Here is a 17,614-nt window from a genome sequence, read left to right on the forward strand (position 1 = left end):
AGGAGTTTTTTTTTCAATTGAAGCTATCAATAGTAATTATATAAAAATAGAAAAATAAGTATTAAAAAGACTTATTAGTTTCGAACATAGATATATAATACTGCATGTTAGCAAGTAAACCTAATACCTTTAGGAATACGTTAGATTTCCTATTAGTATAATTACTTTCGGGATATGGATATATTTTTAGCCATGTAATTCTATTACTTTTAGAATATACTTCTTATTATTATAAAAGTACGAATAAAATATTGATAGACCAAAATAGCTCTAAAATATTAAATAGAATAACTCATAGGAAAAGGACATAACTATTATAACTTATTTTTTGGACTACAACAACTTCTATGTTAATTTTTTTTAATATTTAAGATTTTAAAATTAATACAATCTTGTCTATTGAATTCTTATTAAAATTTAAAAATATATAATCAATTTCGTAAGAATCCTCCATATTGGTAATACATTACCACTCGATAATATCCAATACCAAAAAATAAATAAAAGTAATATTAAACGTATTGCATAAAGCGTTGAAATTGAGAAAAACACTCTCACGATAATATAGTATTATATTATATTTGAACTGCTTTCCTACGTAAATATTATTATTATTATTATTAATTTTTCATATAATATTAAAAAATATAATTATTATTATTAATTTTTCTTATAATATTAAAAAATATACCAATTATTAAAGAACAACTAAGAAAGTTTTTAAGGCGGTAAAAGTGTGAGAAAGAGAAAGAAAAATATTGGTAAGAGTCATTCCATTAATGATTTTGCAAACATAAAGATCTTAAAGTGTTATGTTAAATCGATCTTTTTACTCTTTAAAAACAAATTTATGGTGGATAAAATTATAATCACGGGTAAATATTAAACATGAGATGAACTATTAGGAATCTGAATCAACATAAATAAATTATTTTTTTATATTAAAAATAAATAATCAAATCATTAAATTAATTATTTAGCAAGAGAATCCAACTAAATTATATTTTTAAATTCATCATATGAGTAAAATTATTTTTCAACTTAAAAAAAATCTTATGGTACATAAATTTATTCCATAAAAAGAGTGTTAGAAATTTAAAAAAAAAATTAGATCACAAAGTAAAAAGATTAGTATAATATTAAGAAGGTCATACAAGTATTTGAGAAAGCACAATCAAAGATAAATCTTGAACAAGAATAAGTTTTCAAGACTATATTATAAAAAGCCGACTCTGGTATAGTGAGATTATTCTTTGTAGATGTCTCTGGTGGAATCAAAATAATATTCATATGTCATGAATTACTTGCAAATATCAGATCAATAGGCATGCTATTGTTAGCAATTAGAACAAATGGTGTACCATCAACAATTTTATTACTAGGTCGTACAACTCACTTAAAATTTGATATACCTCTTCAAATAACTGAAATAACCGTCACAAATATATCAAAGAAGAGAAGCAGTTCTAAATTTATAAGGAAAACAAAAGTGATAATATGGGAAGAAGCGGTTTTGGCTAAGCGTCAAATGGTCGAAACAATTGCCCAGAGTTTTAGAGATAGATTGGATATAAATGAACCATTTGGTGAAAAAGTAATAGTTTGAGAGGTGATTTTTGTCAAGTATTATAAGTAGTTCCAAAATTGACAAAAGCAGAAAGTGTAAAAGCTAGCTTGCCAAAATTATACTTACGGCCTCAAATGAACAATATTCAAATGACAAGAAATATAAATATAAGAACAAATCCAACATTCAATGACTTCTTACTTTGTGTCGGAAACGAAGAAGAGCATCCAATAAAAAATGATTTGGTTCTTCTAGCACTTGGTTATCAACCCTAATAGTAATATTAGTGCATTTAATAAGGAAAATATGTCAATCATTAGATTGAAACGCAATTTGTGCAAATTACATTATAAAAATTAAAGAGCTATCTTAGCTAGCAAAAATGAATATGTTGATCAACTAAATAAAATGTTGATTGCTAAGTTTTATGATAAAAATAAAATATTTTTTAGTTTTAACTCAGCAGAAGATCGATAATACCAATAATTGCCACCAAGAAGAATACTTAAATATTTTAATACCAAATGGTCGTCTACCATACATGTTTGTTGTCAAGTTTATTATTTCTTACGTATGTTAGTGTCACCCTATATATATTAGACTAAGTTAAAATTGATCTTGCATTGCATATAGGTTAATTTTGAAGAAAAATATGTCTGTTCTGCTACTAAAAACTTATGATACTGTCAATGTGCTTTTAAGTATGTGTTTATCCCCGAATTCAACTTTCATCTTTCGAAACTAAAGAATATCATTTTAAATTTGTGTCAAAATAATTTTTAGTATATTTATGTTTTGTAGTTATTTAAATAAAGCGCAAGGACAAACACCTTAAATATTGGACTATATTTACAACAATATGTTTTCTTCCACAAATAATTTACATGTTGCACTTTCAAGAGAGATATCAACATCGACAACAACAATTCTGGTTATGACAGAGCAACCAAAGTATTAGAAGGAAACATACACAAAAAAACATCGTCTATAAAGAATTGTTCGGTAAGATACCATCACATTAGATACATCTAAACTACAATACATAATTTTCTACTTAATATGACTAAAATTGATCATTCATATAAGTTGTGATGATATCCTTTAATTTTGGATGCACATATTATACTAATATAACAATATTTTTCGGCATTTAGATGATTTTTGTATTATTATTTATAAAATATCTCCCATTAATTAAATTTTATTGTTCCTTCATATTAATAAATATTTAAATAATCACTTTTGCATGTTCAGATAACGATGTCCAATCATTTTGAATTCACATCTTATGCTAATGTAATGATATTTTTCGACATTTAAATGACTGTTGTACTCTATATAATTCTCTGATTACTTAAATTTATATATATATATATATATATATATATATATATATATATATAGGGCTAACCTACTACATAGTTGTAGTAGGTTAGCATTGTATGCATCTTTTAGTTCTCCAAATTACCCCTGCCATCACATTAAATAAGAATAATTAGAGGGACCTTTTCGTCTTTTTGCTCAAAAAATCAAACCCAATTTTCTCAACCTCTTTCTCGGCTGGTCTTCCTTCTGTTTCCTTGATGGTGAATTCAAATCCAAAATGCAACTGTAATGCATTGAACCAAATGGCAGATCACTTAATTTATCAGTTGTTGGTTCTATTGGTAGTTAAAAATTAGTATTAATATTTACTGTACCAAATATGATCCATTTTTCGAGCAGCATATTTGAATACTATTGGAAGTGGAAAAAGTGAGTCGCACAAATAACGAGGGACTCTTCAAAGGCTCGAAACTTTAATTCTTTGCTCTCAGTTCTCAAATTTGATCTTCCACTTAAAGCCTTTTGGTATATCTGAATTGAGGGATGCTAGCACACAACTGAGAGATAAAACTGGAGATGGAGGAGGTGTATCGAGAGAAGGAATTGGAAAATTTAAGTGAAAGACCAGAAAGGGCCTAAAAGTCCTTATATTTAATGTGATGGCAGGGGTAACTTGGAGAACTAAAAGATGCATACAATGCTAACCTACTACAACTATGTAGTAAGTTAGCCCTATATATATATATATATATTGACAAAGCTGGAGGAATTTTGTTCTAAAATTAAATTTGTGCGACTCAAATGGACGCTGAAGCCTCTCTTAGAACAGAGCAGCCCTAGCTTGCCACAAGATCTCATCATTGAAATCCTTGTAAGACTTCCTGTGAAGTCCCTCTTACAGTTAAAGTGTGTTTCGAAAGACTGGCTTTCTTTAATACCTAGCCATGAATTTGTTAATACACATCTTAGTTTTAATTCTAAGGATTGCACCCGCCATAGGTTGATGCTGCAATTTATGACTTATCTTAAACATTGTTCTGTTAGCCTTTTATTTTCTGGGTTTTCTACTGATTCATTTGACTTGGATATTCCTACGAAAACTCCCGATGATCGTTTTGATGTTGTGGGTTCTGTCAATGGGTTGATTTGTCTTTCCATTGGGTTTAAATGCTTGGTTCTGTGGAATCCATCAACTAGAAAATTTAGGCATGTACCTGATATTATGAATATGCTTGCATTGGATTTTGTGTGTCAGTACATGTATGGTTTTGGATATGATGAGGTTAATGATGATTATAAGGTAGTGGCTGTTTTCTCTGAACTGACTTGTGCATGTGTCAGTATATATAGTTTAAAGAATGATTCTTGGAGAAGACTTGATGATATTCAAGGGCTGGTGGCGTACAATCGTTGGCCTAAATTGGTGAGTAGGAAGCTTCACTGGGTCAATGTGGGTGAAGGTAGGACCATCATGTCTATTGATTTGGTTGATGAGAAATATGGAAAGGTGGAGCAGCCCCTCTATGAAGAAGGGCAGAAATTTTTGAAGCTTGGAGTGTTGGGAAATGATTTTTCTGTTCTCTGTCATTATTACCTAATTCGAGCTGATGTGTGGGTTATGAAGGAGTATGGGGTTAAAGAGTCTGGGATAAAACTGTATACCTTCAAATACCATAATGCCCCAGAGCCAGCTGCTTTTCCCACCCATTTGCATGTCAAGTAAAGGTGAAATATTGCATGTGTTTGATTTCATTTTAGCGATATACAATCCAGAGAATAACTTAATCACATATCCAACGGTTACTAATGTTGATGACAGTCTTGCGGTGGAAGCGGAACTCTACATTGAAAGCCTGGTTTCTCCTATTTTACAAAATAAATCAACAGCACAAACATTGCAGGGTGCAAAAACCCAGGTGAACGACAGTTGTGTAGGTAACAACTTGTAAGACTTTTTGCGTGTTGTTCAATTCTGCTTCTTTTGTCAAATATCGAACAATATATTCCATATTTAAAGGCCATCTTTACAAAACATCTGCTTAAGTATCTTGGTAATCCTTTTTGTTGTTGCATATTTCCGAGGAACAACAACTTTTGCTAGAACATTTTTGGTTGTAGTGTCTGGTGCTTCTGCATTCTAAGTAAATTACATGGGACATTCTCTCTCTTTTAAGCAGTGTTTTAAGGGTATATGTTGTTCCACTATACAAAGTAAGACTAAGGCGAACTTGATTGCTAATAATAATTAGCATATATAGTCCTTGGCAGGGTCGTTGTTTGATCTAGGGCTTTCTTTAATGTTCGTTTTTAGTGACACTTAATGAAGAGGCGGAGGAATCTCTGAAATAGTTAAGTTCTGAAATATCATCAAGTTTGGGTGTCTTTTGTTGCTGTTAATAGCTTACAGTTGTTTCTTTATGCCTATCTAATCATTTTTATTAATTATTTGGTCAATCAAAAGGCTGAATCTTCTTCTCTTTGGTGATACTATAGATTAAATCCATGAAAGTAAAAGCATCTTGCAAAAGGGAAATTAGTCTCTTAGGCAATGTTACATCTCACTCTGGCAGAAATACGCAAGCTCGCTATATGCAAACAATAAACTGGGTTCAGGTATCCCTTCTATAGCCAAAATGAGAACCTCCAAGCAATGCAGTACCTCAAACTTTTCTAACTGACCATTAGTTCATCTCCAAGTTTGATTCCTTCTCCTTATTAGACATCTCATCAGATTGTAATTACGTCAGCAACAACTGGGAACTTCATTGTTAGCTCTTTGACAAGAGTGATTACAATCAGCAGAATATTAACATGGAAAGCAGTAGTAGCATCAACCACTGCTCACCAAAATGGCTGCTCAAAGCTTTTCTATTTGGAGTACAAAGCGCATCGTGTATATTGTCGAATAGTGTAAACGTCTCATTTAAAAAAATTTAAATATCTGAGAGGGTTCATTTTTTTTATATTTATTTTAGGTCTTAAACACATACTCTTATGTGTTAGTTTCTATAACTTAAGGCATTATGCTTCGTTCTAGGGCAATTCTGATTCCTGTTATAAGTGCAAGAAGTTCAGTGTATATATTCATAGCATGTGGAATGTGCTGACTAAATCCTGCAATCCAGTTCCCCCTTGTGTCTCTGATCACTCCCCCTATTCCCCATTTTCCTGGATTCCCCATTTTGATTTGTACAAATCAAGCTCCCCCCGGTTCTTTCTAGTGATTCTATCTCTTATCATAGGGAAGCGCAAGTATTTACCAAGGTTTTGAGTAAATTTCATAGTCATACATTTGGAGATCTGTCCCTTAATTGCCATTTTGGTATTGTTCGAGAGGACAATTTTGGACTAGTCAAAGTTTGTACTTTGTCCCGATAGAGAGCAGAGTTTAGTAAGTTGTTACGCTTTTCTTTGGTTGCTTCAGCAAGTAAGATCAGGTCATCAGCAAAAGGAACCGGACTTAGAATCTTATATCGGTTTCCATTTCCTTTGGTTAACTTGTTCCATTTCCATTTCTCTTCTGTTATTTTCTTGGATGTACTGGTGTACTAAAAGTAGTACATTATTTATTCAATACAACCCTAAATCAAAGGTATAATGATATTACTAAATAGTAGTATATTGTTTGTTAAATATGCACGATATTACCAAATTCTGAGGCATACTTATGCACTCAATGTAAACCTAATTTAAGAGATCTGAAAATTTGAAAGAAGAAAACGAACGAGAGGAAACTTGATTGTTGGACATCAATTATCATTACATCAGGTGAAAATACTCTTTAACATAAGTACATAACCAAAGAAAAAATCATTACATCAGGTGAAATACTCTTTAACATAACCAAAGAAAAAAAAAAGAACTTACATTTCCAACGCTTACATCAATTTGAATAATCTCTTTCTTATACTCTGTCTTCAGTGGCTGAGCTGCAGGAGTGAAGTGCACCAAACAGATGAAATTGATTGCTAGATTGTACTGTAAGTCTGTAATTAATGTTAGCCCTTCAAAGATAATGACTGCGCAACATAACATATTCCTGGACTAACTTTAAATATCATATTAAAACACATTATGTACAACAAGAAGTCAATCCATGTAGAGGAAAGGATTTGGCAACTTTAGTTGTTTGGTTAAAAAAAATAAGGATGATGAAATAATACAAAATAGCTGCATTCGTTTTTGAGCTTTGGACTAACCGTTAAAAAAGTAAAAGCCAGGTTAGATAAATTAGCCTACGCACTCAAATGTGTGTGAGCAACACAGCAGTTGCCGTGTAAGTGTTTCATGTTTAATAGCACACTTTAGTGGTAGTTCAAGTGTCTAATAGGTCACAACCTCAATTGAGGTATCTAAATGAAAAATCTTGACAACTTTAGGGGGCTGTCAATGGAACTGGCCTTGTTAAAACAAAAGGCAACAAAATTTTAGTAGTAATATTAAGAGGACTTAAATTGTGTGCATATTAACGGTAAGGGGTGTATCTGGAGTCAATTAATGAATTTTGCTCCCTCCAAAATATTATAAATTAAAACTGATTCCGAATCCCAAAAAAAAAAGAGTTTCAATGTTGACAAACCCTAGCTTGCCCCGAGAACTCATCGCTGATATCCTTGTAAGGCTTCCTGTGAAATATCTATTGAAGTTTAAGTGTGTTTCAAAAGACTGGTTTGATTTAATATCTAGTCCTGAGTTTGGATTGCACCAGCCATAGATTGATGCTGAAATTAGATAAATTTGATTCACTTAAGCTCAAATGTCTTGAGCAGAATCTTAAACATTGCTCTGTTAGCTCTTTATTTTATGGGTCTGTTACTAAGACATTTGACTTGGATTATCCCATGAAAAACATCCATAATATTGTGGGTTCTGTCAATGATTTAATTTGTCTTTGCATCGGGAATGATGGCTTTGATTCTGTGGAATCCATCGACTAGACAGTTCAAACAACTGCGTATGAAAAGATGTTAAGTTACATGTACATCTTTGGTTTTGGATATGATAAGGTTCATAATGATTATAAGGTTGTGCATGTTTCCTCTAGATTCACTCATGGCTATGTGGATATATATATAGTTTAAAGAGTGATTCTTGGAGAACACTTGATAACTTTCAAGGAGGGTTGTTGTTCGATAGTTCAGCTAAGTTGGTGAGTGGGAAATTTCACTGGGCAACTATGGGTGGTGATGGTTGGGGCATTATGTCTATTGATTTGGCTGATGACAATTATTGGAAGATGGAGCAACCCCTCTACGAAGAAGGATAGTTTCATTTGAAGCTTGGAGTGTTGGGAACTGATTTATCTGTGCTCCGTAATTATGAGCTAACTCACAGCTGATGTGTGGGTTCTGAAGGAGTATGGGGTTAAAGAATCTCAGACGAAATTGTATACCATCAACTATCTTAATGACCCTAAATACTGCGTGCTTTCTCCACCCATTTGCATGTCAAAGAAATGTGAAATTTTGCATGTGTTTGAGTCAACTTTAACGATATACAATCCAGAGGATGAATCAATCAGACATCCAGTGGTTACTAACGTTTATGACAGTCTTGAGGCAGAACTCTACATTGAAAGCCTAGATTGTCCAATTCTACAAAATGAATCAACGACGCAACATTGAAAGACTGCAACAACTCAGATAACTGACCGTTGTGTAGCTAACAACTTGTAAGTGTTCGTACATTTTTCATGTGTTGTTCAATTCTGCTTCTTTTGTCAAATATGAAAAAATGCATTGCATATTCAAAGGACCATCTTTACACCACATCTGCTTAGAGATTTTTGTTGTCCTTTTTATTTTTGAGGAACAACTTCTTACAAGAACATTTCCCATTGTAGTGTTTGGTGGCTTCTGCATTCTATGTAAAAGACATTGGACATTCTTTCACTTTTTAAGCAGTGTTTGAAGGCTACATGTTATGAGTTTAATTTGTGGCTTCAGATCCTATGTTTCTTGTGATTTTTGGAGTTTTATAGGGGCTGGGTCCAGAAAATAATTAGGTCAGAAATATGTGTATGGTCTTGGCAATCTGGCACGCGTTCATCTTATTTCTACAGGCATGTTGGTGTATCCTCTTCAACGTGCTGATTTGCTTTATCCAAAATATTCTGAAATTTTCATAATTTTTTTTCACTTCATATTTTTCCCCTTTACAGATAGGAAGATTAACTTCTCTGTATTTTTCAATCTATACACTCCTGTGTTGTTTTTTCATTTACTTTGACATACTTTGCTTCCTTTTATTCAACTGTTATGAAACCTTGATCACCTCTAGATGTAGGAAGCAATGATATTCTTTCATCCTGTCAATAAAATCTTCTTCTTTGGGTCAGGATATCCTTGCATGAACTTTCACATCCTCAGATTTATTTTCTTTGTAATGTAATAAAAGGCACACGACTCGTGAGCAAACTAGAGAATTTACATGAAGATTTCTCTTGGTTATGTCTCCGTAAAAAGTTGAACCTATGGCAAACTGGTTGATGTGTGCTCATTTACAAACTAACCTTTAGGGGCGTAAAAAAACTGGTGCTTAGCTCTTACATTGCCTTATCAATAAGAACGACAACTTATACATTCGTATTGTCAATGATTGCAGGTTGATGTGTTGTATCATGCACGTGTGCAGGGAAGCAAACTAACAACCTGATGCTTTGGCAAACAACTCTACTACTACTACCACCACTATAACTACTTCTACTTGTATTAGATGCAGTTGATCTACTGCTACTACCATTGTTATGAATAAATGTCCGTACTTGCCCGTAACAGTGACCAGGAGGGGCTAGTATATTATAATACCCCTCAAATTTTGTTGTTGATCAGGTCACTAAGGACTCAAATTTTGTTGTTGATGCTACTTAATGTAATACTATTTGTTTAAGCAGAGACGAGAAAAGAAAGGAAGAAAAGCTCATAAATTGAAGAACAGAAGATTAATCTTTCTAGGCACAGAGTCATACATATTTATGCATCCGCATCGACGAGACATACCATTGTTCCCTCTGAGTTTTAGTAGAAATATCCAACTTTTTCGTTTCTAATCACCTGTTGTATTTAGGTACTGCAATTTTCAGCTCATCTTTAAGCCCTTTCCCCTCCTACAATTTCCTTAAACTTTTCTGCTATTTTAAGAAACATAAAGAACCGCATCGAAAAGTTGTTCCCTTGTTTTCCAAACAAGATGACAACTGAAAAATATCAAATAGTATACTAGAATATGGGCTGTCAATGGTAGATATTTCTCAATCTCAATCAATCACGGTAAAATGTTACTCAACTTTTCTTCTATTCACAAAAAAGCTACAAACACATGTACAACATTCATTATTTGTTTTTTTTCCTGTATGCTAAAAATCATACATTGTAAACCATTCCTACCTCTAAAGTAGAAGCATGGGGTACACTTAATGTGTATGTAGGTGGTCTACTGTTCCTTCTCAAAAAGTCATATCCAAAATTTATAACTATTTTCTTAAATAAGCTAGATCCTTGTTTGGCTCTTACATAGGAATGTCCCAATATGTAAGCTATGCCTGCTTCCCTTGCTTCCATTAGTTCGCGCAATTCCTCTTGCGCACCTCTATCAATCTTGGGAGATTCCGGTATGACAAACCTCACCCTTTTCTTAGGCTTGGTTACGCGTGGAGAAAGTATTTCTTTACGCTCTGATGGTCCAACTAATTCAGCATTTACATCCTCATCCTCACAAAATTGAACTCCTGATAAATGAGTAGAAGGCGTTCCAACAACAGTCATGTCCTCGAAATCCTTTCTAAGATCCTCGCCGTTAACATTCAACCTTGTCTTTCCTGTTCGTATAAACTCTGCTATGCTACATACAAGATCATTCTCAAATTCTGAATCATCCTTGTGAGCATCGCGATAACCATACCTGACAATGCACCTGTACATGCGGTACTCTCTTGGGCCAATGTGTCCAACCAGGAAACGCTCCTCATGTTTAACATGAGGAACTGGGACAGATTTGACACAAAGGAAAACTAAGACCTGGTGGAATGCCGGAAGATTGGTAACAAAGTGTGAAAAGATTGCTGGGATTCCGGATACAAGCTCAGTGTGTATGAGGCCAATGCCACGAACCCGTACAATGCCTAGACTGGGACCAAGACCGAGTAGCCACTCAACAGAGACCTTATTTTGGACATCAAATTCGTACTTCTTTAAAGAGCCGTAGTGCCAAATGCACATTACTATCATGAAAGTAAAAGCCATTGCAATAGGCACCCATGCTCCTCCCAAAAATTTAATCAGAGAAGCTGAGAAATATAAGGCTTCAATCATCCCAAAGAATATAACAAAGCAAAGTGCAAGGATGACACTCTTGCGCCAGCACAAAACAATCACCAACGACATCAAGCAAGTCGTAACCAGCATGACAGTTATGACTGCCAAACCTGATATGAAGCAAAATTAGCGAGGATTAGTAATGAATATCATTCAGCATGGGAAACAGTCTTTTCTTCTATGAGATCCTCGTATCCATTGTGTAAATAAGTGCGAAATGAATTTCAAAAGAGTAAAGTTGTATCCGTATGACCTATAGGTCATGGGTTCGAGCCGTGGAAGCAGCACTAACGCTTGTATTAGGGTAGGCTGTCTACATCACACCCTTGGGTGAATGCAGGATGTTTTATGCACTGGGCTGCCCTTTACAAAAATTTCTGCAGAGGGAAATTGAACATGAAAATTGGTCCCCCTTGAGGAGGGGAACATATTCAAGAAACAACTTTGTTTTAGGAGGACTCCAAGTGCATGGAAAATTGTGACTGGAATATAAAATTGAGCAGTCAATCAAGATTGAATCTCTGGAACTCCAATAAAGGCATTTCAAGTTTAACACTACATCCAAGAAGGATAAATGATTTCGACTAATCAAAAATTTACTTTCCCTTATTCATATCATTACATTCATACCTGAAGCATTGCCCATCTTTTTGGTGTCTCTAAAGCCAATAGTAACAGCCAAGCATAGTAGCATTAAGGTCCAATTAATCTCTGGAATATATATCTGTCCATGTATTTTAGATGATGTATTCACTATTTTGACTCTAGGAAAGCAACCCAACGAGGAGCATTGTTTAATAATTGAAAAGGTTCCAGTGATGATGGCTTGGCTCCCCACCACGGCAGCAAGTATAGCAATCACCAAAACAGGCAACCTTAGTTTCTCTGAAACAACAATGAGATGTCCTTCATCAGCTCAATTTCCTTCTAGCTTATTCTTTTCCCCGTAGAAGCAACTAGGAAAATACATACCTGGTACAGAAACATAGAAGCCTATTCGGTAGCTTTCATTTTCAATAACATGATGCTGTGAAAGATAAGCAGCTTGTCCCATATATGCAAGAATCAGTGATGGATAAACCATGAAGGTAAAAGCAATCTGCAAAAGGGAAATTAGTTTCTTAGACAATGTTATATCTCACAAGCCGCGCTATATGCAAACAATAAGCTGTGTTCACCTTTCTCTTTTTCTATAGCTAAAAAGAGAACCTCCAAGAGCTGTAGCACCTCAAAACAATTCTAACCAACCTTTAGTTCATCTCTATCCCTCTCTTGATTAGACATTCTCATCAGATTGTAATCACATCCATTTAGTCAAATTGAATCTGAAAGTTGGCTAAATTCTTCACTCATAGAAAGCAAAACAAAGGGGCCAGTCTTGGTCGTGCAGGGGCAACCCGATTCGGATGCCACGAAAATTTAGAAAGGGTGATACTGATAATAGAATGTCAACATGCAAAGCGGTAATAAATCCCATGGAAATTGAATGAGTAAACTTAGAATCAACCTGGTCACAGACGCTGCTCAAAGCTTTTCTGTTGGGGGTACTAAGGGCATTGCCTATATTTTAGCTGAATTGTTTAACCGTCTAATCCTAAAGCTTAAACTATTGGAAAGGTTCCGTTTTTATTATTTATTTTAGGTCTCCAACACATTCCTTATGTGCGGGCCTGATTCTTTTTCTAAGGCTAGGCACATGAAAATATTTTCTGAGGGGTCATGTTGAGAGTTGAACTTGAAACTACAACCATCTCATGTAAAAGCTTAAGCTATTAGAGATGGCCTGCTTTATTATAAAATAACTTTAGCCACCTCTGATTAACATTTATACAAACTTCTACTTATTTCAGCGCACCTAAGAGACTAAATTCAAACAAAGGAAAAAAAGTGGACCATTGTCACACTTCTGGCTTCTCATTTTTGTTTATACTGTATCAAATATGCACCCTGTTATTTAGCAATTAGTTAGATATCTACCTGTATTGACAACTGGGAGAAGTGTCCTAGATCAGCAAACATTGCTTCAGAACCTGAAAGAATATATTTGTGTATTTAGGGATCATACCAAAGGAAGATAAGTAGCAAATTAATCATAAAGCAACTGACAACTATATCTTGCCTGTTATGCACAGGAGGATCCCTCCCAAGGACATCCAGCCTCGTCTTTGAGTTTTTTTCAGGAATTTGTACATGTAATATGGAGACAGTGCTCGATACACATGACGGTCCCATTGTACTATATTATATACACCAATAGCACTGATACACACAAGCCATGTTATGACAACAGGTGCAAACAAAAATCCAACCCTGTGGGTGCCGTAATGCTGAAGGGCAAACAAGGCTATCAGTATGACACAAGTAAGTGGAACTTCTACATCTGCAAATGACATTTTAAAAGGGTAGCATGTCATTTTGAGCATAGAAATCAAATACTATTTTGATTAGACGATTTTAAATAAAATAAACAAATCAAAAGGAAAGAAAACAACAGAGTAATGTAAGCTTAATTTCCTTAATCAAAAGTAGAGTCTCAAGCTTAGCATATATCACTCAAATGGTAGGAAGAGAATTCTAGATGCTCCTTCATGATTAAGTAGGCTGTAAACCTATTGGAATAGACATTTTAAGTTATGAAGATCTTGAAAGTAATGCGAGCACGAATGATTTGGCCTAAGACTATCCATGACCTGGTTAGATAACCAGCCATTAGCATAGAAGTGATTGACAAGTAGGGCAGATATTTGTTCCTCATTTATATTTATTATTGTGGGGAAGTTGGACTGCATTTATGTATTCTAGAAAATGAGACTGCTGCCTGGTCAAGCAGAGAAAGCTAATCTGCCATCAAACCAATTGGCCAAAACTTTTTTTTTTTAACTCTTTAACCGTCTGGTATCCAGAACCATTGGCCTGACTAATCCAGATTCGCCCCGCATAGAGCCCACTTAAGGGGATGCTTGCCCTATGAAGAACTTCTCCAGTCCTAGGATTTGAATCCGAGACCTCTGGTTAAGGGTGGAGGGATGTGTTTCTTACCTGAAGAAGAAGGGTTTAAATGTTAGGTGGTCTTAATGACTTCCTATCCACCATCCAGAAAATCCATGTGGCCACGAAATTAATGGGATAACAGACACTCACATGCTCAAGTGGTTTGGTGGAAAGGTTACCATAAAATAGTGGCAATACTATTGTGGTTCTGAAAAATATTGGACAGTGGCAATAATATTGCGCATCTGAGGATATTTCTGGTCATACTCTGCCAACGTCTATTTATTGCCCCTAACTTATGAAAAGAATCAACTGGTTGCTCCTAAATACATTCGCTCTCCTTTGGAATCACAGAATAATCTGGATAGACTTGTGCTCGGAGAATATACAGGACGCTGAAAGGAATAAACTAAAATCAAATATTGATTGGCTGATCATTTTGCATTTACATCTATGCTTGCATATTTGAACTTATATTGATGATATTGGATGCTCCTCCTTAATCGAGAGTCATGCCTTTTGACTGCATTTGCTCCCATCAGATGGAATTGATCATCAACGGACATGTTAATTAGCATATAAGATCACCACGGGTTTCAAGAAGTTGGGAATCTGTTTGAGTCCATATATGACTTCAAAACATGCACTTTGGAAAAAGTACTAGTGCTTTATAATCTTTTAACTTCAAATTATTTTGTTTTGAAAAAAGTCAAACACTGGATAAAAGAGAACAACTTTCTTATTTATTTCTCTTAGATTAGCTGAAGCTGTTCAAATTTTAATTTGAAGGTGCATTAAGTTTCCCTTGATAACATCTACAAGGAAGATACAGAACATGTTTCATAAGACCTAAAGGTTAAAAAACACAATCACCATTAGCCATTCGATTTTCTTTCGAGGTTAAGCCATTCAGGAAACAACAGATAGCACAACAATCTCACAGAAAAAGATTAGATAAAACTTACATTTGTGATGTTCTTTTCCAATAGCAAGTTCAATGCCAGAAACTGCTGAGAAAACTGCATAAAAGTCCACAAAAAGTGAATGCTGTCAGAAACTAACAAACACCATAAATTCCAAACTCTTAGTCAATCAATCAACCCATGTCACAATCCCAAGTCAGTTGAAGCCAAAGCCAGTTAAATAAATCATTTATACCACACCGTTCTATTCAGGTCCGATTCATGTCAATTTTAACTAAAATTAGGGATTCTCTAAATCTAATACTTATCCCAATACCAGCTAGCTAGTTTAATCATAAGTAATCGATATCTCCTATACAGATCCGTTGCTTCTATTGTACTCTTTTCTTAACCAAAAATAACAATAACATGTGTTTGTTGAACCCATGGGGCTATTTTGCCAAGCTCCATAGAGAGAGATACCTCGCGCCCAAGGTATTCTCTACCTACCCATCTGCATAGGTAGAGAATATTTACTCCCATAATCTCATTGGGTTTTTTTACTTGCAATAACTCGGGATTTAATCTTAAATCTTTGGACAGTAAAAATAATCATATCGAAGGTCGAACCAGAATTGGCCATTCAATCTTATGACAACAACAACAACAACCACCACCAAGCAAAATCCCACAAGTGGGGTCTGGGGAGGGTAGTGTGTAAGCATACCTACCCCTACCCCAGGGAGTAGAGAGGCTGTTTCCGATAAGACCCTCGGCAAATTCAATCTTATGAACTACAAAAAGAACATTGGCATACCTGAAAGAGCAGGTGTGAGGATACCATCTCCAATAACCATACAAGCTCCAAGTAAAGCCAATACAAGCAGAAATCTCTGCAGAACTCTATACCTCTCAAGAGTTGACTTAAGTGTGGCACCAAAAGTAGTTGGGGCAGGACTAATTATATCCTTCTTATAACTTGATAACTCTTCATCAGCTAACTGGCAACTAGGCAATGAATTAACCTTAGCATGTCTACAAAGGAGTGAATACAAAGCAAAAGTTCCACCTTCACCATTATCATCAGCTCTAAGCACAATGAACACATATTTCAAAAGTGGAACCAAAGTCAATGTCCAAAACACAAATGATAAAACCCCATATATTTCTTCATTACTCTCTGAATGTGTAATATCTTCAGCAAAAGTACTCTTATAAACATATAAAGGTGATGTACTCAAATCCCCATATACAACTCCTAAACTCTGATAAGCCAATGTCAAGATTGTACTCCAAGATTCTTTTGTCCTCCAAGATTCTTTCTGCAAACCCAAAAATTAATAAAATGATAATTAATTCTCATTTAAGATTGATCTAAACATCTAAAACTAGCTAAAGAACTAAACTTTTTAACATTTACCTTGTTTCTATTCTGATTAACCCCTGTTTCAAGATCCATAGCAGGTGCTTTTTAAAACCACAAGGATTCCATTTTTGCAGCAAATTCAAGAATTTCAACCAAAGAACAGAACTTTCAAGATTATTGGGGAAAAAAGATTCAAATAATAGAGAAAAATGACAGTGGTAGCTGTAGAAGTAGAGTTGAGGGTGGTGGGGGTACGGGGAGTGTAACAATATGGCAAAATGCAGTTGAACAGCTCAAAGAGAAAATATTTAACACGAAAAGCCACAGAGATATTGGTCTAAACAAACGATAGAGAAAGGTAAAAAAACTCGGAATCAGAGCATAAGAGTAAGAGAATATTTTGGTCAGACACACACTAGAACAAATTTAGGAAGAGTTATTTTAAAAGATACATTATTTATTTATTTATATGATTTCTTCTTTCTTTATTTCTGAGATAAAAGAAAGGAAAAAATATATAGATATAGTTATGTATTATGTGTACGTTTCCTTTTCAATTGGCCCTGGGGGAGTTGAAAGCTGGCGGTTTCTGCGTGGGTGGGCTTCTGATAGTTTGCCTACTTGTTTTTTTCTTTTTAATTTTTTATTATTATTAGTATTATATTTTCCAGAATTTAACTTATATATACACCATTAATTTATAAAAAATAATTGTTATCTTAAAAATAAAGCAGGCACCTGCTACATAGGAAATCTAAACCGAATACTATTAATTAGCGGTGAGCCTGTTAGGTTTCACAGATTTAGGTTGTGATTTCTTGACCATTGAGTTATCCTAGATTACGTATGCTCTTATATAGACAAATGATAGTATTTATTGCTCTTTTCCATTTTTATAAACTTGTATTCATTGTGTTTTTGTTATTTTCTGGAGTGGTAATTTATGCAATTTAACATGAGATCATTTGATGTAAGCTTAGTTGACTTTTTTTTTGGTTTCTCATTTGGTGTTTGGTATTGTATTGGAGCCCGATTATATTCGGATTCGCGCCGTGTAGGGCTTCATTCGAGAGGAAGCGCTTCCAACCAAGAATTTTTCCATACCCAAGACTCGAACCCGAGACATCTGGTTAAGAGAAGAGCAGCCTTC

General features: G+C 34.5%; 2 protein-coding genes across 8 annotated transcripts; one reads left to right on the forward strand and one right to left on the reverse strand.

Annotated features, from left to right (window-relative positions):
* Positions 1-3,154: 3,154 nt before the first annotated feature.
* Positions 3,155-9,843, forward strand: LOC107823323 (F-box protein CPR1). 7 transcript variants are annotated; one of them, XR_012703662.1, is made up of 5 exons: positions 3,167-3,764; positions 4,235-4,618; positions 4,713-4,828; positions 6,815-8,564; positions 9,497-9,843. XR_012703662.1 is itself a non-coding variant. In XM_075240617.1 (4 exons), the coding sequence occupies exon 1, from the start codon at positions 3,897-3,899 to the stop codon at positions 4,614-4,616; it is 720 nt and encodes a 239-aa protein (XP_075096718.1). In that variant the 5' UTR covers positions 3,156-3,896; the 3' UTR covers positions 4,617-4,618; positions 4,713-4,828; positions 5,387-8,564; positions 9,497-9,843. The 7 variants fall into 7 exon arrangements, 6 of the variants coding, with proteins under 6 accessions (XP_075096723.1, XP_075096718.1, XP_075096719.1 ...); XM_075240617.1 differs by having other exon boundaries at positions 3,156-4,618; positions 5,387-8,564; XM_075240618.1 differs by having other exon boundaries at positions 3,156-4,618.
* Positions 9,844-10,156: 313 nt separating this feature from the next.
* On the reverse strand, positions 10,157-16,903 carry LOC107823324 (potassium transporter 6). The gene is made up of 8 exons (XM_016649948.2): positions 16,519-16,903; positions 15,916-16,420; positions 15,162-15,215; positions 13,325-13,585; positions 13,183-13,235; positions 12,178-12,304; positions 11,836-12,090; positions 10,157-11,315 (listed from the first exon to the last, which is right to left on the reverse strand). Exons 1-8 carry the CDS (start codon positions 16,555-16,557, stop codon positions 10,255-10,257), a joined length of 2,355 nt encoding a protein of 784 aa, XP_016505434.2. The 5' UTR covers positions 16,558-16,903; the 3' UTR covers positions 10,157-10,254.
* Positions 16,904-17,614: the final 711 nt, after the last annotated feature.

The sequence above is a fragment of the Nicotiana tabacum genome, chromosome 20, assembly GCF_000715075.1.
Source record: "Nicotiana tabacum cultivar K326 chromosome 20, ASM71507v2, whole genome shotgun sequence".
In the NCBI taxonomy this organism is placed as follows: Eukaryota; Viridiplantae; Streptophyta; class Magnoliopsida; order Solanales; family Solanaceae; genus Nicotiana; species Nicotiana tabacum.